General features: G+C 37.7%; 1 protein-coding gene across 1 annotated transcript in view; it reads left to right on the top strand.

The window, feature by feature from the left end:
• The window catches only part of DPYD (dihydropyrimidine dehydrogenase), a 960,132-nt gene that overhangs the window by 392,880 nt on the left and 545,576 nt on the right, over positions 1-21,676 (top strand). Inside the window, exon 10 of the mRNA XM_056139087.1 lies at positions 694-863. Coding sequence (XP_055995062.1) covers positions 694-863 — 170 coding nt within the window. The remainder of the gene's footprint in view (positions 1-693; positions 864-21,676) is intronic.

Below are 21,676 nucleotides of genomic sequence, written 5' to 3'. Positions count from 1 at the left end.
ACCTGCATTGTATTAGTTTATAAGAAACTTCACATGTTCATCAAAACTTCATATTGATTCCCTTGAGATGCGGGAAATTTATTTAGAAAGTCATTATTTTATTGCTCAATTCTCTAAACAAAATAAGGAAAAGTAATTTTAAAAAAGACATGTTTATATTGGTTACTTCAAGAATTTAGTTCTTGGAAATTCTTCAGTTATATAAAGAATATTAGCATGTTGATTTTCAAAGTTGATCAGATGTACTTATATAGCAGTAATATCTGTTAGAAATACAATAAATAATATAAATAGCATTTCCAGGTTCCGTTAATGCAGATTGGAAAGATCTTTCTTCCAACAAACAATAATTTAATGACATAGCACTAAAAGTACTTATCATCACTTTGACAGAGAGGTTTATTTGATAGATTCCAGTTTGCAATGACCTAAACTCTTCAAACTGTTTTGCAGCAATCCTTCTAAAAGGAAAAAGGAAGTTAAAGGTACTGACTATGAAATTGCATATATGAGCATATTTTAAAAATGGGAATAAAACTGTCTTTCAATGAAGCAGAATAATTTGATAGTGACACTCCATCCTCAAGAACTGCAAGATGCAATTTTACACTGCTTTGAGTACAAGTATCTTTTGAGCTGTCATGCAGAAATGGTTTCTCTACTTGAAAATGGGGTTTTCCTTTCATCATTCAGGAATGTGCGCCTGTCACTCTCCATTGCCATCGATACAGGGAGCCGTGATTGTACTCGGAGCTGGAGACACTGCTTTCGACTGTGCTACATCCGCTTTACGTTGTGGAGCCCGCCGTGTGTTCGTCGTCTTCAGAAAAGGCTTTGTTAATATAAGAGCTGTCCCCGAGGAGGTAAAATGGAACCACCAGAAAATATGGAGTTGCAGGGCAACAAATTTGGGGAGATGAACCGATTAATATGCAGGCTCCTACTTGAAATCATAAAAATCTTGAAATTGAGAAATTTAAACATTTTAAGGTTATCTGGGGCTTTTGTTCCCCTCTCCAATTCAAACAAAAAGTCAAAGGAAATTATTGTATAGTAAAACAGTGGCATGTGCTGAGACTTTTTTTGTCCTGAACAATGGGTGCTCTTTACAAAACTGTATGGATAGTAAGAGAATGTAGAAATCGGAAATGTTTGGAAATTGCCATAAGCTGTTTACTGGATATATCCAGTGATATATGCCTTCATGATTGTTGATAGATGTTTAGTTCTCTGTGAAGCTAATAGAAAAAAAAATATTGCCACCTTTTTTAAAAGAGCTCTGTTTTAAGCGTTATTTAGAATTAATAATTAGTTAGCTTTCTAAAAATGACAGACTAAGACCATTTTATTTTCACAGTGACTGGTGACTAATCTTGGGCTAGGCACCAGCTGGGTTAATGTACCACAGATTTCTCTAATAATGCCTTATAAAGTATATTAGTTTTGAAAACAAGAGCCCCATGTATTTATAGAATGATAAATTACTCATTTGATCTAAATCAGTATTAGGAATTTTGATTTGCTTTAGAACCCCTGAACAGATTTGGAGCCTTCACACTGAGAAAAATTTATAAGTGTAGTCAATGGGTGATATGTAACATGTCATATAGCCACAATCCAGGTTGACTTTACTAAGCTCTGAGTCACCATGGTTCACAACTAGGTTCTTAATGTCAGCTTCATCCTCTGAGCATTTCTTTATCCAGTCTCCCCTCTAAACGTTTTTTCTCTCAAAAAATCTTCAAGATGAATATGGTCTTTTTCTGTACATTTATCTAGTCTTAGGCATCAATTAGTGTCATCTTATAATGTTACATTTTTTAAAGCAACACAGACATACTAAAGATAAGTTATTGCTTTAAATAAAAGAACAGGAGGTAATTTAATTCTCCCTTGTATACTCATGCATAACACAGGATCTTGGCAAAGAGTAAGTACTTGAGAAATATGTTTTCAAATAAATATTTTGCATATTGTTTTTCCTCATTCTGATATCAAAGAAATTTTCCATGCAGAAAATTGTATCTTGGAATGAATGGCAACGTCCATTTCCTTCACTTAATAGTATAGGCATCTTCCATTGGTAAGGGCAATTAGACATGAGTAGTGCTATTTCTTCTCTCTTAAGTAAGAAATGCAGTGGGAAAGGAGACTAACTGAGAATGTAAGAGATACTTGGTTTTTGGAGTTGGAAAGATAGTACAGCCCTTAAGGTGCTTGCCTTGAACAAAGCCAACCCTGCTTTAGTTCTTACCATCTGGTATGTTTCCCTGCACGTAGAGCCAGCAGTGACACCTGAGCAGTGCTAAGTGTGGTCTAAAACCCAAAAAGAAAAAAAAATTAAGATACTTTCTGTCAGTTTGCATATGCTGAGCACCAATATCTGCCTCTAATTGTTCCTGACAATCTGAAAATGGCAGTGAAAAAATCAGATGAATATTCTTGCCCTTGTGGATCTTGTACCTAGTGAGGAAGACAATAAAGAAGCAAATAGTCACAGAAATAGAAAAGAAAGGCAAGATTTTTCTATCCTAGAGTGGCCCAGGAAGACTCCTATAATAAGAAGACTTGGGACTACAGAGTGGATGCATGGAGGGAATGCCGCATGTAGCTTTACTGTTGTCATTTTTTAAAAATCCATTTACTGTTGATGAAGTGGGCTGGAGTGATAGCACAGTGGGTAGGGCATTTGCCTTGAATGCGGCCAATCTGGGCTCGATTCCTTCGCCCCTCTCGCAGAACCCGGCAGGCTACTGAGAGTATCCTGCCAGTACAGCAGAGCCTGGCAAGCTACCCGTGATGTGTTTAGTATGCCAAAAACAGTAACAACAAATCTCACAATTTGTTGTGAGATGTTACTTGTGCCTACTCAAGCAAATCGATGAACAACTGGAGGACAGTGCTATGGTGCTACGGTTGAAGAAATAAAACTGATTATTGGAAATATAAACCAGAACAAATGTAGATTTAAAAAAAAGCTAAAAAAATGAAAGGAAAAAAGGATTAGAAATCTGAAATATTATTGATATTCATTGATATTCTCCCGAAGATTGTGTATGTTAAATGTCTTAAGTGCACCTGTGTTCAATTGAATCATGTACACATAAGAGCAAATAAAATATCCATATGAGAACAAAAAAATAGGGAGAGAGGATGGGTGAAGCACGTTGAGAGAAGTATAGTAAGAATTCTTAGATCCATAGCTCTGTGTGTGTGTTTATGTGTGTGTGTTTGTGTGTGTGCATAAGCCTTTACCTGAGGTTCTTTTAAAAAAAATGAATCATAGTGAGGTACAGTTAGAGACTTACAAGCTTTTGTGCTTACGTTTCAGTCATACAATGATGGGGTATGTATGTACCAATTCCCATTTCCACGACCAATATTCCCAGTATCTCTCCTATCACCACATCCCACCCCCTCTCACAATCCCCCCCGCCCCCCACGCTGCCCTCTGTGGCACTCACATTCCATTTATTTTACTCTCTCTTTCCTTTAGGGTGTTGTGGTTTACAATGCAGGTATTAAGCAGCCATTATGTTCCGTCTATAGCCTACTTTCAGCACACATCTCCCATCCTGAGCGGACCTTCCAAGCATCCTTTACTTGGTGTTCCCTTCTCTATCTGAGCTGCCTTTTCTCCCAGCATGCGAGGCTGGCTTCCAAGCAGTGGAGCAATCCTCCTGGTCCTTATCTCTACTATCCTTGGGTGTTTGATTCCCAATCTGTCACTTTATATTCCACAAATGAGTGGAGTCCTTCTATGTCTGTCCCTCTCTTTATGACTCATTTCACTTAGCATGGTACTCTATGTTGATCCACTTATATGCACATTTCATGACTACATCTTTTCTGACAGCTGCATAGTGTTCCATTGTGCAGATGTACCAAAGATTCTATAACCAGTCATCTGTTCTAGAGCACTCTTACCTGAGGTTCTGAGGGAGCACAAGGGCCACTGCTGATACTTGGTCTATTTGGTGTATGGACCCAGTAAGGCCCAGAGACCACCAGAGCTATACCTGAAAGTATCAGGTGAAAAATATAGTGTTAGAGATTGATAAATATTTGAACACTATGAAGAATTTGCTATTGCAACTCAGTTCAGGGGTATTAGTTATATTTATTTTAGTTTTTGATCCCAAAGATACACAAACTATAGATATGCTTTAAAAATGATGAAAATTGAAATACTAAAATAATCAGCATTTACCTCAAATTTGTATTGTTTAATGGCACTGTACCTTTAGAATTTGGAGTACTGTGATGTCTCTTGATTAAAGGCCTTAATACTGGGCATACTGTCACTGTCACTCCTGTTGTTCATCATTTTACTTGAGCAGGACCAGTAACGTATCCATTGTGATACTTGTTACTATGTTTGGCATATTGAATACCTCACGGGTAGCTTGCCAGGCTTTGCCATATGGGCGAGATACTCTCGGTAGCTTTCCAGGCTCTCCGAGAAGGGTGGAGGAATCGAACCTGGGTCGGCCAGGTCGGCCTCCTGCAAGGCAAATGCCCTACCCACTGTGCTATTGTATCTATATCTAAATCTGCATTTCCATTCTTAGGTGGTTTTTGAGGGACAGAAACATAGCAATTTATGACTCTGTCACCGTTTAGTTATAAGTGTGAATACTTACAAAACCTATTTACATTTAACATGGAATTGTTTGAGAACACGTATGTCACATGGCTAGCAGCAAAGTATAAAGGAATGATGGATTTAGGATCTGGATCCCAAAATGCCTTAATCTACTTGAGGCACTCCCCACGTGCTTCTGCTGGGACAAACACATCCTGTTTCTCTAACTGAAAGTTCTCAAACTTTAGTATGCATCAAAATCACCTGGAGGGACAGTTTCACACTGCTTGCCAAGCCCGAGTTTCTGATTCAGTAGGTGTGGGCCTGAGAATTTGCATTGGAAACAGTTCCCCGGTGATGCTCAAGCTGCTGATCCAGTGCTCTCATGCATCATCCATATAGTCTCCAGCTGTCTAATTAGAGCCATACACAGAGTGCTGTTTTGAGGCACTTTCCATCAGAGTTAAGAAAGCATTAATGCTACAGGATATAGGTTTGATGAAATGAAGATGCAAAGATACTTAGGCATCATCAGCATATTGATGTAATTCTGATTCCAAATGTCTTTCAGTCTCCCTTGTGGCCTCACACACATGCTAAATAGGATGCTACTGACAAACTAGCACTTCTCAGCTCTGAGTCCTTAGGGAAACCAGCCAATCACTCAGCACTATCCTCTAAGAAGATGAGGGGAAATCTGTTAATAATTCCCTCCAGTACTTTCTGCAAGCTTAAATAGGTGAGATTAAATTTCACAGGATAACAGAATCCCCCAAAATGCTGGTATTAAAAGCTGTTGACAGATCAGATAGAACTGCAAGAATGCTTCAGGCAGTTGGGAATCCCTAGAAGGAGGCCTGAAGGTCAGGGATCAACACACTCGCTTGAGTTGATAAATGTAGAGGATAAAGTTGGGGAAGGACTTTGTAGCTCTTATTAATTATTACTGAGGTGAATATAATACCAAGTTATTTTAACAGCATAATTCCATACACAGATTGTTTTCAGAATCCATTATTCACACAGTCCCAGTGGTAGCAAACTTTATACATCGTTAATTCTGTAACAATTTAAACAGGCTTTCTATGCAATAATCTAGAGTCTCTTGAATTTGCCTATTCATATACCAGAATTATATATGGTTTAACTTTGATGTGGCTCTTTCCATACATTTCAGCTTCTCGGCCAACTATTTTTGATATCAAAATACCTTTTTTTAAAAATTTTATTGAATCACCATGAGATAGTTTCAAGTTTTCATGTTTGGGTTACAATCTCACAATGATCAGACACCCATCCCTCTACCAGTGCACATTCCCCACCACCAATATCCCTGGTATATCCTCTCCCTTCCCACCCTCCCCCTGCCTCCATGGCAGGCATGATTTCTCATAATCTCTCTCTACTTTTGGGCATTATGGTTTGCAGTATAGACACAGAGAGGTTATCATGTTTGGTCCTTTACCCACTTTCTGTACACATCTCCCATCTCGACCGATTCATTGAACCATCTTTTTTCTTAGCAATTCCTTCTCTATTCCAGCTGCCTTCTCCCCTTTGCTCATGAGGCAGGCTTCCAGCTATGGAGCAATCTATCTGTCCAGTGTACCTACTGTCCTTAGGTGTCAGCCTCATGTTATGTTGTTTTATACTCCACAAATGAATTCAGTCCTTCTATGTCTGTCCCTCTCTTTCTGACTCATTTTACTTAGCATGATACTCTCCATGTCTATCGATTTATAAGCAAAGTTCATGACTTCATCTCTTCTGACGGCTGCATAGTAAAATACCTTATTTTTAAAAATAATTAGATGTACCAATTTATCTGATTTGTAAGTCACATTTTTTAAAATATTACCAACACTCTGAAACAATGTTTCCTTTTGATTGAATATTTAGTTTACTAGAGTCCTTCCAATATTGCACAATACATATGTATCCTTCAGGTTTTTTTTTAAGTATCATATGATCAAGTTAAAGCTGCTGAAGCTGTATCCATATAGATTTTCCTTCTTTTTTAAAAAATTGTGGGGGTCTTCCAATCAGAGCCTGTGGCCCCGGGGCACCTTCTAGCAGTTCATAGCCATTTGAGCCAACGGTTCAACCAGCTGTCTGAGGATGAGGTGCTGCTCCAGCCCTCTAGAACCAGGGATTATCTGGGTCACCCTGGCAGTGCTCAGCGGCCTGCAGAGCTGTAGCTGGCAGTGCTTGGGGGAATAAGTGGTGCGAGGGATTAAAGAAGGTTTTGCTGCCTCATGTGCAAGGCATATACATTAACCCCTGTAATTACTTTTTGGCCCCCATAGATATTTTCATCTTTTACATCTTTCTGTCTCAATATGCATTTTCTACCGGTAACTGGTGACTTCCTAGTTTTTATTTAATTACAAGAAATATGAAACTGGGACTATTTTTAGAAAATAACCTCTATAAGCTGACAATTTTTACTTAGGAAGGATGATGCTTATAGCAGCTCTTCAACATTTGGCACCTGCACATCATTTGATTTGGTGTTCTTTACAGAAAGCAATCAGAGGCCTGTTAGCATGATTGTGAATAAGAGCTCTGCAAACAAATACACAGGGTTGTGTTTAGGAACACAAAGGTAATTAATAGTAGTTAGGGACTCCCCCTATACTAGATATTCAGTATATCTTCAATACTTAATGAAGACTGGGTATGGTGATCCAATTGGATCCATATATGTTTACATTTTTATACTGTTATGTGAGAAGATTAAATAGGACAGTTAGTTGAAAGGATTGTTTAAAAGTTGGAGTGCTTTGTTTGGAGGTTGTATATTTTAGTTTGAGTATACCTATCTTTAAAATGAGGGTTCTAGTTTATTCTTCTTAAAATGTCTTCTGTTTCCCAAATTCTATTTTGTACATTCAGAGAAAGAAAGGTAAATTATATACCAATCTCAACAGGCAGACTTTGTCTCCCCCTGGCATTGCAGTAATTCTGTAGTAAATTTTTTGACAATACTATAAATATTACACTTGAAAAAAAACTTGCAAATAGTGTATCCTCAGTCATTTGGTGAGGTAAAATATGCTGTATTCAAGGCACGGATATCAAGAATGCTGACAGGTAAAGTTGTCAGAATTCTATACTATGTGATGATTTAGAATGTGAGAAAGGGGTGGGGAACAGAGAGAAACTTAACAAGGAGCCAACACGTGAATGAGACTATCCCCATTCTATATTTCTTATTTTTAAAAAGTAATTTATTGATTAAAAACTTGAGTATTTTCAATAGTTCTAAGTGAATATCTAGATTTATATAAGAAAATATATAGAACTGAAATCTTTATTCTTTTTACAGAATTGTTCCCATCTTGAGTATCTACATATGTATGTACATGCGTGTCTGTAAACAGACATACATAAATACAGATAGATTAAAAGTACTCCCTAGGGGCTGGAGTGACAGCACAGTGGGTAAGGTGTTTGCCTTGCATGCGGCCAACCAGGGTTCGATTCCCAGCATCCCATATGGTGCCCCCGAGCACCGCCAGGAGTAATTCCTGAGTGTATGAGCTGTGAAGGTTTGAAGTCCCACTCTTGTTAATAATATGCATCTAAATTCTCCAATTACTTCTTGTCTTAAAATTTGGTAAGGTAAGGTAAAGGCCCTCCTGTTGATCGTCAATTTGCTCGAGCGGGCCCAGTAACGTCTCCATTGGAGACTTTGTTGTTACTGTGTTTGGCATATCGAATACTCTCGGTAGCTTGCCGGGCTCTCCGAGAGGGGCGGAGGAATCGAACCTGGGTCGGCCATGTTGGCCGCTTGTAAGGTGAACGCCCTACCCGCTGTGCTATCGCTTTAAAATTTAAAACTATTAAAATATTAAAAGTAATTTTATAACTAAATATACATATATTTAATGGCCAATGTGTGCAATTGAAATGAAAAAACGTAGACAGAAAAAATATTGCCATCTTTTTAAAAGTGATTTTATTCTTTCTAAAAAGTGAAATCATCCTTCAAGGTCTGTTGCAAATGTCATTTTCTCTTTGAAGGCTTCCTTAGTTCCCTTCAATTAGCCTTTTCCTCTTGTGAGATCATATAACTCTCTATGCTTCTTACATTATAGCATTTATCATATGTAGTGATTATTACTTTGTACTCATCCCACAAATTAAATAATAGACACTTTCAAATGCCTTGTATCATCCAGTTTGGCATCTTAATTATCTGATGCCATGTATAAAATAGTGCTTAAACTAAGGCAAGAGATGAGTGTGGTATGTTGAATAAACAAATAATTGTAGGGATGTTGAAATTTGTAAGAAGATTTTAAATGAATGGGAACTAATAAACATAGTTAACTTTTACCTCTATACAACCTAAATTTGTAAAATCATTTTTGATAACTTCTAAATGCACATGTATTATTTTTTTTCAAAAGCATGTTTTACCACCTTTCAATTTCATAATAACAGAAATAGGTTCAAAACTGTCATCATGTCTGGTCTTCTAGTCTATTCATAGATAGCTGTAAATTAAATATATGAAACCATAAAATTTACATGAAAATAAAAGTTAATAAAACATCACAGTAGAGGAGTAAAGGGATACAGAAGAAGGCAGACATTTCTAAATTTTGCAAAATGTACATAAGGAGTAATTTCAATATTGAAGAAAGTACTACAAAGATACTAGTTATAGAGCAGCTAATTTTTTGAGATACTCTAACAGCAACTAGACATACATGACTATAGCAATATCTAAGATGAGGAATAAAAAGCTAGTCAAATTTATGTCATCAATCATATGAGTAGTGTTTAAAAATATTCTCTTATTGTTTGAAAAGATGAATTTTTTTTTTTTTTTGCTTTTTGCAAGGACTTTTAAGCCTCAAAATAATTCCATGCATTGCATTTCCAACTTTTGCAGCTCAGTAGTCATACAAGAGAGTTAAGAGGCAACTACATTTTTCCAAGGTGTAGTACAACTTTCATAAAGAAATGTTTCTTTCTGTATAAGTTTCTTCCTTTCAAACAGTTAAAAATGAAAACAAAAAACAAAACCCTCTAACAGTAGAAATTTCCGAAGGAAGGTACTGCTATCTGTGTTTATCAGCAAATTTCCCCCCCCCCAGAATGATTTCAGAATTAGTATGGATATTCCAGAGAGTAAAATTGTATTTTAAGTACACAACATTTGTTCAGCATTCTACCACTGACTAAGTTTAAACAATCCAGAATAAACAGTGCCTGTTCAGAACTGTACACTTAATTAGCTGGGGCAATAGTACAATGGGTAGGGTTCTTGCCTTGAATGCAGCTGACCCAGGTTTGATTTTCAGCAACCCATATTGTACCCTGAACATCACCGGGAGTAATTCCAGAGTGCAGAGCCAGGAGTAGTCCTTGGGTGTGACTCAAAAATAAAACAAATCAATACACTTTTGATTCAATTAAACCAAAACACCCAAAATATTGGAAACTCACATAATTTAGAACTAAACTCTGTGTCAGTATTTATCATTAATTTCAGGTATTCAGCTAATCAATTCATATCAGTAGATATAGGGAGATACAGATACTAACATAGATATGGGCTTTTGCCCAGATTAATTTGAGGTCTCTAAGTAACACAGTACCCTCATCACTTGCACACTAAAAGGAATCTCTTTTAATTATGAAACTCCAGTGAATACTCAAATAGTTCATACTTCAGATGACTCCTCATAGAATTCCATACTCCATAAGCCCCAGGTAAATGTTTGGTTTTTTTTTTTACCATAATTATGTTTTACAAACAAGTGTATCTCTCTAAAAACATCCCAGAGATAAGGGCTCTTCTATTTGTAAATGATGATAGTTTTCCTGTACTAGGGGGTTTAACCAAGTCATTTTCGTTCTTTCTCTTATGAGATAAACTTCTTTACCCTTTTACATCATATCCCCCCAGCCCCCCACAAAGAAAGATAATCTCTTTTAGGCAAGACTTTCCTGGTAATTAATTATTATTCCTTCCTCAAGAACAGTTTATATAGCTCCATTTTTAGGCGTCCTTTTCTTGCTTTGCACTACTGCTGTGTAAAATGCCCTTTTATGTGCTGTGGAACCCACTGTGTTTTTATGTTATCACAGTGCACATAATTGCTGATTTGTCTGTCTGTATGAGATTCTTAAAAGTAGAAATTATTTCATTAACTATACATAATAGGTACATAATAAGTGGTAAATTTCTAAGTGAAATTTACTCTTATTATTTAGTTGTGAATGTTTGTTGTATATGCAATCACTTAATAGAGATAAAAAAATAAAAGATAGTGCTTTCTCACATGGTTACTAGCCAAAGCAGACTACTAAGCAATTTTGTTTTGAAATACCATTTCTGAATCCTCATTGTCATATAGAAGTTGTAAATGTCCAGCTATTAAAGGATAATCTTTAGAAAAGACATTATTTCATCATATTAGTTCTCAAACTTGGGCACATTAGGACTTAATGTGATCTGGTTTTGAGTTTTGCTCATTATGGTTTGTAACCTATGCTTTACTTTGCCTATATGCAATCTAAAAATGAGTTGATATCATGCTTTTAATTATAGTAAATTAAGTTGTTTCATAATTTCCACAGTATGATGCCTGTAATATTAATCAGACCAAATCATCACATTACATAAAGTTAATCATTAAAATGACGATCATTATTGCATGCAATGGCACTCTATTTTTATTTCACTCAGCGTCAATTGCATCTCTTCCTTGAATATGCAGGTAGAAATCAAAGCTAAGAAGGTGGATTTTTTTTAACTTTTATATGTGAAAAGACAGTAAGATTTTGATTTATTAGATCTCAAAATAGAACCTTATAGATGATTTTTTCTTTTTTCTCTGATTACTTTTTTTTGGAAATAAGGACAAGAGGAGTTTATATGAGTGCTGTATGTACCAATAGCCCTTCATGAGAACAAGTGTTGTGAAGCCAAAAGATAAATATGTGTGTCATGAACAGAAGTGTCAAATGCCAAATGTAGAGAGCACCTAATTATGAATTATCTCTAACTAGCTGGAGCGATAACAGAGTGGATAGGGCGTTTGCCTTGCACGCAGCCAACATGGCCAACCCAAGTTCGATTTTTCCACCTCTCTCGGAGAGCTCGGCAAGCTACCGAGAGTATCTCGCCGGTAGGGCAAAGCCTGGCAAGCTATCCGTGACGTATTCAACATGACAAAAACAGTAACAACAAGTCTCACAATTTGTTGTGAGATGTTACAGGTGCCCGCTCAAGCAAATAGATGAACAACGGGAGGACAGTGTTACAGTGCTACAGTTCTCTAACTAGCATTAGCTGTTAAAAATCAGTAAGAATAAGTAACACTGGTAACTGTCTACTTCTTAGATGACTGACTAATTGAATAATAAAATATTGAGGCCAGTGCATGAGATTAGACCACTAATTATTTGGTATTTTCTCCTGGCAGTATGATTGACAACTGAGAAGCACAAATTTGCTTTTCTGATTTTAGTCTTACAATATTATATCTTCTGTGCATGTAATATGCAATGCTTGGTGTTACATCAGAAAGAGTACATAGTAGCTATCTATCTTCTTTACAACCATTTGCTTAGTTTTTGTTAATCTAAATATCATCTCATTTTCTGTTTTTATTACTTATCTTTGTAAACAAATTCTTTTGCAAAGGTCTGATGTGTGTCATTTTGTGGACTTCAACAGATAAAATTCTTCCATGTGGGTTATTAGCTTGGATATATTCTTATTTGGCACTTAACTCTCATTGTACTCATCAGTTGTTAAATATGTGTATAGCAGTCTTGGTCTCTGGCATTTAAAAGTTAAATAAGATCTTTTTGTACTTAAAAGAGTTTTGTGAAAGAGTTTTCTGTCTAAGTAAAATTCTGTTACTACACCTCACCTTTTATCTGGACACAATGGTCATGCATTGTATGACTCTAAAATTCACATATAGAGGCCAGAGCAGTAGTACAGCAGGTAGGGCATTTGCCTTGCATTCGCCAACACAGGTTCAATCTCTGCACCCTATAGGGCCCCTGAGGCTGTCAGAGTTGACCCCTGAGCTCGGAGCAGGGAGTCAGCCTGAACACCACCAGATTTTGAACCCTACCCCCAATAAATTAAATTCACATAAAGAAGCAGTACTGCATTGTTATAAACTTAGCCTTTCAGTGACTCCAGGGAGTTCCTCATAATGATTTACAGTGCTGAGGTCATACATTTATTAGTTTCTTTTTTGTATCTATTAGTTTTCTATATTATCTCTAAACCTAGACTGACAGCATACATATCTTTCCAATAAGCACAGCTTTTATGCATTCAACCAACAATTTGCCTCTAATAATACTTTGACTGATCCTTTCCTACCAAACAACCTTGCTTTTTGATTCAGCAATTGGAATCAAATTATTATTCCTTAAGATATCTATGATGGTTATATTTTGGAAGTAATAGTGCACAGGATTTCAACTAAGCTTTGTTATTTCTTAACTGCCCTTGTTCCCTCTGACCACAGTTTCTCTTGCATAACAAGGAAATGATGCTTTCACTCTCATGAAGTGGATTGTAATGAGAGCAGGCAGCAGAGTGCCTGAGGTTGGGTGCTAGATTGAGGTGATAAACTGTACGTTACTGGGGCTATTGAGCCACCATATGGTAAAATATTGAAATTAAATGCTTGAAAAAATAATGACTATTGGTGTCCTAATATATAGCTTCTATCAGAATTAAAATAGTTAAATGGAAATAAGTCAAAAGAGCAATAGTTAAATGGAAATAAGTCAAAAGGAATATTTTATCTTTTGTGAAGTAAAATATTAATATAAATGTGATAATTTAGATAATACAGTATGATATAATATTTATAAAATAAAGGGGGAGAAAAACATTTTAATTAACATGATTTCATTTGCCATGATTTTTCATTTTTTACTTCTCATTTTCTATACTAGGTCTTATCATTTAAGTACTCTCTTCCAATATAATATTCAAAATTTTAAAGTAAATATACTTGATCAAATATGCTTATTCAAAACAGTTGCTAGTAAGTGTCAGTTATTTCCATCTTATATAAAGAAGAAAATCTAGCTAAAGACCAAAGTAGCAAGAAACATTGTAAATTGCATGTCAAATATTTTATAGCACTGTAGCACTGTAGCACTGTCCTCCATTGTTCATTGATTTGCTCGAGCGGACACCAGTAATGTCTCATTGTGAGGCTTGTTGTTACTGTTTTTGGCATATTGAATACGCCATGGGGAGATTGCCAGGCTCTGCTGTGCAAGTAAGATATCCTCAGTAGCTTCCCAAGCTCTCCGAGAGGAGCAGAGGAATTGAACCCAGGTCGCCTGCGTGCAAGGCAAGTGCCCTACCCTCTGTGCTATTGATTCAGCCCAATATTTTATAGAGTTAAAAAAAAATTCTAAAGTTTTACAATCAGAAATTCAGAGTAATTTCTTTAGAGACTGGTGCTCATATTTCCCAATTTAAGGTAATGTACAAAAATACTGTTTTTAAATTAACACCTCTAATGTTTATGAGTAACAATACCTAAGGATCCTCCATGAGCTGTATTGGGATCACACCATTCTACAAGGAAGTGATCACCCATGTCGAGAGGGATTCAGCAAGGTGATACCATTTTACTGACACTCTTCAGTGCCACCCTGGAGAACATCATGCGATGACTGGAATGGGAAGGAAAGGGAATGAAGATAGATGGTCAGCAACTACACCACCTTCGCTTTGTTGATAACTCATTCTAATAACATCAAACATTAGCCAAGTGGCACAAATGCATGTCGACTTCGACCATGAGTGTGCAAAGGTCAGACTACAGCTGAATCTCACAGAGACAATGCTTATGATAAACGGTCTCATTCCTGACATTGCATTTGCTCTTACTGGAACCAACATCTCCGAATGCAACAGTTATGTGTACCTAGGTCGAGAAGTCAACGTGACAAATGACCTGGCACCTGAGTTGCACAGGAGGAAGAGAGTCACTTGGAACGCCTTCAAGAGAGTTGAAGAAATAGCTAAGAAAATGAAGAACCTCCGGGTATGGACACATCTCTTCGACTCCACATTTCTTCCTGCATTAACATGCGCCTCAGAGACCTGGGCCCTACGAAAATGGAATGAGAATGCTATTCGGGTTTCCCAAAGAGGAATCAAAAGAACTATGCTTGGAGTATCACACTTCACTAAATGAGAGAAAGAATCCAGAATTCTGACCTCCATCAATGATCAAGAATCAGGGACGCTGTCTCATTTGCCAAGGTGTGGAAAATCAGATGGGCTGGACACACAATGAGATTTGGAAACAACTGCTGGACTAAAGCCATTACCGACTGGATTCCACAGGACGTCAAAAGATCACATGGCCACCCACCTACGAGATGGTCAGACTTTGTTGTCAAGATGCTGAAGGATCGGTTTGAGGCTCTTCGTGTTCCTTGGAGCGAGCAGATTCCATTGGGCTGCACTAGCACATGGCAGGGACAAATGGAGACGTTACTGGGACCCGCTTGAGCAACTAGATGAGTAACAGGATGCCAAGTGATCAATTGATCAAGTGAATGTTTATGAATCACAAGAATGTGTGACAGCTGAGTATATAGCCTGAGCTTAGTCTGTTCATGTTAATAAATATACTTGTTATAGCCCCTCAAAAGTCAAAATTATGCTAACCATACTCTTAAAACAGAGTTGTTTAGATGTTAAATTATTGATAATCTTTGTATTAACAATGATGTAACTTTTTTGTACAATTTCAAATTTTTAAATTTAATCCCACAATGTTCCCAAAGTCTGAGGCTATCTACATTTAGTGATAGTTACTTTCTAGCTATTATTTAGAAAAAAATAAAAGTAGAATGAAGAGAACAAGTTCAAAATTAGTCTGCAACATGATCTTAATATGTGCAATATAGTTTAATATTTTATTTTTGACATTCACAAAAAGTAGTAGGACTGTAAATATGCAACATGTACAGATTTATTCAAATCATAAACATTTGGCATTGTTTTTCAGTCAAGTGTGGCATTATCATTAAAATTTAGCATCACTTGACATTCTTGAAACACAATAAACTAGTTTATGTTGATGAGTTATAAGATACTATGTAATAGAAATGTGACAAAAATGACACTAACATATCTTACATACCAGAACCATATTTATTCTGTAATTTGAGTTATTCAGGGAGTAGTAAATCTTCCAGAAAGCATGAATTTTTATTTTGTATGAATTAAAGAGGTGTCTGTTAATCACCTTTGTCCCCCTCCCCCTTTTTTTTTCTTTTTTTGGTCACACTTGGCAAGTCACAGGGGTTACTCCTGGCTTGTGCACTCAGGAATTACTCCTGGCAGTGCTCAGGGGACCATATGGGATGCTGGGAATCGAACCCGGGTTGGCTGCATGCAAGGCAAACGCCCTACCCGCTGTGCTATCGCTCCAGCTTAGTCCCCCTCCTTTTTAACTTTTCCTTTTGCCCTAGCTTTTCATTGGAACCCTAATGTTGTAGCCAATGTTAATGAATTTTTTAAAGAATGATGAAAAGTGGGGAAGTACATTCAGAGAATTATAACTATAAATAAAAATAGAATGTATTTATACCTTTTTTTACTATTAGGTTCTGCTTTAGGCATTTTATATGTGTGAAATGCATTAAATAAATCATATCATATCCCTATTAATTAAATATTATTAGCATCTTACATATAAAAACATGACAGCAAAGAGATTTAGGGACTATCTCTAATAAATACTAGAAATAGGTTTGAAACTTTATTCAATTCCACTGACTTCTAATTTACCCTTTTGAATACAGTCATTTTAGATCCACTATATTATAATACCTCTATGCCCTGTATTTCACATTTCTATTGTTTTTGAGATTTCCAGTCTCTTATTTTTTGTAATGAAATGGGAACTACTATGCAATGTATGTAATCTAATTCTTAATTTAAGGCAATATTTTAAAAAATGCTAAAAATATTTCAACTGAATAGCTTCATTCTAATGCGTAATAATAACCAGTGTTTCTTTATTTTTCTTTTTTTCTTTTTTTAATGCCATGCATATAATTTTTATGTACTTCTTTGGGCTGAGGAAAGTAGCAAACTTATGAAACACATAGTATAGATCATCCTAAGTGTGGAGTTAGTTGGTTGTGATCTAAGACAGTGGCTTCTAAAATGTCCCCGGTGGACTTGCAGTATAGCATCACCAAGTGATTTGTTAGAAATGGCCGTTTTGGGGCTTTACCTAATCTTGTGGAATTATAAATTCATTGATTAGACATATGCAGCATGTGCTATTTTAAATTTCTGAGCCAATCCCAGAGATGCTTTGAGGACCAGTGCTTGTGGTGGCTATATGGTGCTAGGAATCACACCTTGAGCTTGTGTATGCAAAGCATACTCTCCACACGATTAAATTGCAGACCAAGCCCTGTTCAAGTTTTATTTTATTTTGTTGTCTAAAGGTAATTTTTTTTGTGTACTCCTGGCACTGCGGCCAACATGGCCAACCCGAGTTCGATTCCTCCACCCCTCTCGGAGAGCCCGGCAAGCTACCGAGAGTATTCGATATGCCAAACACAGTAACAACAAAGTCTCCAATGGAGACGTTACTGGGCCCGCTCGAGCAAATCGACGATCAACGGGAGGGCCTTTACCTTTTTTACCTTTACTCCTGGCACTGTGTTCAGATCACTCTTCCTAATGTTGGCTGGGATCATATGGTGCTGAGTCTGGGTCTTCTACTTGCAAAGCACATCCTCCAGGCGGCTTATATATCTGCCCCCTGACCTGATGCTAAGAGTTTTAACACATTCACATGTATGTCAGAGCTTGAATATACTACTTATTGATATAGCACTAAGATGGACCCATAACTTTATTACAACTGGAAAAGTTACTTAAGTCTTAGTTTTTCCACTGTTACATAACTCAAACAGATAACACTAAGCTCCTGGAAGAGAACAAAGTAGAGTCTCCTACCGCCGTGCCTGACTGTCCTCACCAGGGCCCGGCAGCTGAAGACCTCCAGGACCTAGCCAAAGCCATGCTGAGACCATTCTCCACACACTTGGATGAGCCTCATGCATAAAGGAACTGAAAGAGGAACCCAGGTGTACGGGACCTGGGGCTGAGATCTCCAAACTTGCATGGTTCGGGACTGGGCCTTCCAGTAGCTAATCAGTTACACCCACCAATTGCCGCGTAACCCCATCAACGGCTAGAATCCAGAGATTATAACACCAAGCTGCTGGAAGCTTTCGCAGCTGCGCGACTTCTTATTCTCTAATTCTTGCTCTCAGAGAACCCAGCAGGCTACTGAGAGTATCGTACCAGCACACATGCCAGAAAAGGAACACTCGTAAAGTTTATTTGTGTTTTCAGGCTACCGAGACTATCCCACCCACACGGCAGAGCCTGGCAAGCTATCTGTGTGTATTCGATATGCAAAATCCAGTAAATACAATGGGTCTCATTCCCCTGACCCTGAATACGGCAGTGTTGAGAAGGATGTGGAAGGAGAGGCTGATAAAATCTCAATGCCGAACTAGGCTGCCAAAATGAAGAAAGACAAAAATGACTGTCTGTACTTTCAATGCATGTATGCTGGCATCTGATGCATCCATCAAGGACCTGATGGTACAAGCATGAAAGATCAAGTACGACAACATTGGTCTGAATGAGACGAGAAGGCATCAATCACATGACGCCGTTTTTGACACTAGAGAAGAACTCTTCCTTGGAACATGCGACAAAAGAGGCGTCGGTGGTGTTGGTGTCCTTGTCAACACGAACTTGGCCATGAGCATTGATTCATTCGAATGCCTAACAACCCAAATCGAATGATTACACCTGAATAGATGAGGCTCGTTGCCAATAGTTTCTGTCTTTGTTGTCTACACAACAACATCCAATTATGGTGAAGGAGAAATTGGTAAGTTCTACATAGAGCTGGAGAAGTTCTATAAAGAAGACCACACCTTCTACAAGATCATTGTGGGTGATTTTAATGCCAAGATAGGACCGAGAAGATCAGTCGAAGAACTCCACATTGGGACCCATGGCCTAGAATGGAACGAATAGGGTGACAGACTGAATTCATCATATTGACCAAGACTATCCATGGTAACTCACAGTTCCAGAAGGCCGAATCTAAATGTTGGACATGAGAGTCGCCTGGTGGATGGCTCCACAACAAAATTGACCACATCATATTCAATCGATGGTTTTGCCTGACCGATGTTGCTGTTACCCCAAAATTTCTAACTGGTTTGGACCACCGTCTCCTTCATTCAAAATTCTACTCCACAGAGTGGGGAGAAAGGAATGCAAAGTTTAAGAAGAGAACTCCCACAGCCTGGTATTGGAACAAAGGCAGAGCTGTAGAACAGGGTTGAATGTACTGATGTCTCCCCCCAAGCATATGATCATCTAATCTTCGATAATGGGGCAAGAAAAGTGAAGTGGAGCAGGGAAAGCCTCTTTAATAAATTATGCTGGCAAAACTGGACAGCTAAATGCAAAAAAGTGGGCTCATATCTCTGCCTAATGCCATGTATAAAAATAAGATCAAAATGGATTAAATAATTCAATATCAGACCAGAAGCCATAAGGTTCATTGAAGACAAAGTTGGCCAAACCCTCCATGACATTGAAGCTAATGGTATCTTCAAAGACGTCACGCCACTGGCCAAGCGAGTGAAAACAGAGTTAGACAAATGGGACTATCTTAAACTAAGAAACTTCTGCACCTCAAAAGAAACAGTGACCAAAATACAAAGACAGTCCACAGAATGGGAAAGGATATTCACCCAATACACATACGACATGGGGTTGATATCAAGGATATACAAAGTACTGCTTGAACTCCTTAAGAAGAAAATATCCAATTCCATCAAAAAATGGGACGATGAAATGAACAGAAACTTTCTCAAAGAAGAAATCTGAATGACTAAAAGGCATATGAGAAAATTCTCTACATCATTAATCATCAGGGAGATGCAAATCAAATCAACAGTTAGATATCATTCCATACCACAGAGACTGGCCCACATTTAAAAGAACAAAAGTAACTGGTGCTGGTGGGGATGTGGTGAGAAAGGGATCCTCCTTCACTGCTGGTGGTAATGCTGACTGGTTCATCCCTTTTGCAAAACAGTATGGACGATTCTCAAAAAATTAGAAATTGAGCTCCCATTTGACCCAGCAATACCACTCCTGGGAATATATCCCAGATAGACAAAAAAGTATAGTCAAAGTGACATCTGTACTTCTTTGTTCATTGCAGCATTCTTTACAATAGCCAGAATCTGGTAAAACCCTGAGTGCCCGAGAACAGATGACTGGTTAAGGAGACTTTGGTACATTTACACAATGGAGTACTATATAGAAAAAGATGTTAGAAAAGATGAAGTCATGAAATTTACATACAGGTGGTACTACATGGAAAGTATCATGTTAAGAGAAATGAGTCAGAAAGAGAGGAATAGACACAGAAAGATTGCATTCATCTGGGGAACATAAAGTAACATAATGGGAGACTAACACCCAGGAGTGGCTGAGAATTTTATTCCATGACTTGGAGGCCAGTCACATGGGCCCTACAAAAACAGGATGAGAACCCTATTTGTGTCTCTCAAAGAGGAATAGAAAGAGCTATGCTTGGAGTATCACGTTTCACCCAAATGAGAGAAAGAATCCGGAGTTCCGACCTCTGTCACCGCTCAAGAATCAGGGACACTGTCTCATTTGCCAAGGCATCGAAAATCAGATGGGCTCGACACATAACGAGAGTTAGAGAAAACCACTGTATTAGAGCCATTACCAACTGGATTCCATGGGACGTCAAAAGATTGTGTGGCCACCCACCTATGAGATGGTCAGACTTCTTCATCAAGACCCTGAACGATTGCTTTAAGGCTCTTCATGTTCCTAGAATGAGCAGATGCCATTGGGCTACGCTAGCACGCAACAAGGATGGATGGAGATGTTACTGGTGCCCGCTCAAGCAAATCGATGAGTAACAGGATATCAAGTGATCAAGTGATATAACTCAAATAAATGGTGCTTCATTCAAAATCCTAGTCAGAATTTACATGTTTTCCACAGAGGAGAAACAGAATAAGACTTAATGTCACCTTATTATCATTTAGTAAGATGTCTTTATTTATAATTTTCAGAACTCCCTTTCATTTAATACATTAGTTGAATTGCTGGAGTGATAGCACAGCGGTAGGGTGTTTGCCTTGCACGCAGCCAACATGGCCGACCCAAGTTCGATTCCTCCGACCCTCTCGGAGAGCCCGGCAAGCTACCGAGAGTATCTCGCCCGCACGGCAGAGCCTGGCAAGTTACCCATGATGTATTCAATTTGCCAAACACAGTAACAACAATGTCTCCAATGGAGATGTTACTGGGCCCGCTCGAGCAAATCGATGAACAACGGGAGGACAGTGACAGTGACAGTTGAATTGCATTGACAGTGGATAATGGAAAAATGAGCAGAAAAGTGAACATTAAAATTCTATCCTGATAAGCATGAAAACAACAAAATCAAGGTGTACCTAACATATGCGACAAAATGGTTTATGCAAGCTATGTGGAGAAAAATGGGAGTTTATCACAAGTTTGCTTGTTAAAATTTGTATAGTATGTTTCTGTGTTTTACAGAAGTAAAAATATGTGCTGTTTCCACAGATTTCCTCCAGATTTCTTTTTCTCTTATCTACCATTCTATTTTTTTAAGTTTTTGAGCCACACCTGGCAGTGCTTAGGGTTTATCCTTGCTCTGTGCTCAGGGGTCTGTCCTGGTGGTACTCAGGACACCATGTGTGGTACTGGTGATCACACTTGGGTCAGCTGCATGCAAAGCAAGTGCCTTACCTCCTGTACTTTCTTTTGCCCTCCCCCCATTCTAATAATATTTTTGTGTAAATTAGCTTATCTAATTAGAGTTTTTCTGGTTTAGGTATATATATATAGCCTAGTAATGATTAGGAATATTTATTTTCCTATGTGATATGATTAAAAATAGAACTTAATCCATAGTAATGAAAGCATAATGGGTT

The sequence above is a fragment of the Sorex fumeus genome, unplaced genomic scaffold, assembly GCF_029834395.1.
Source record: "Sorex fumeus unplaced genomic scaffold, SorFum_2.1 ptg000131l, whole genome shotgun sequence".
NCBI lineage: Eukaryota > Metazoa > Chordata > Mammalia > Eulipotyphla > Soricidae > Sorex > Sorex fumeus.
This window is presented reverse-complemented; position numbering and strand designations above follow the sequence as displayed.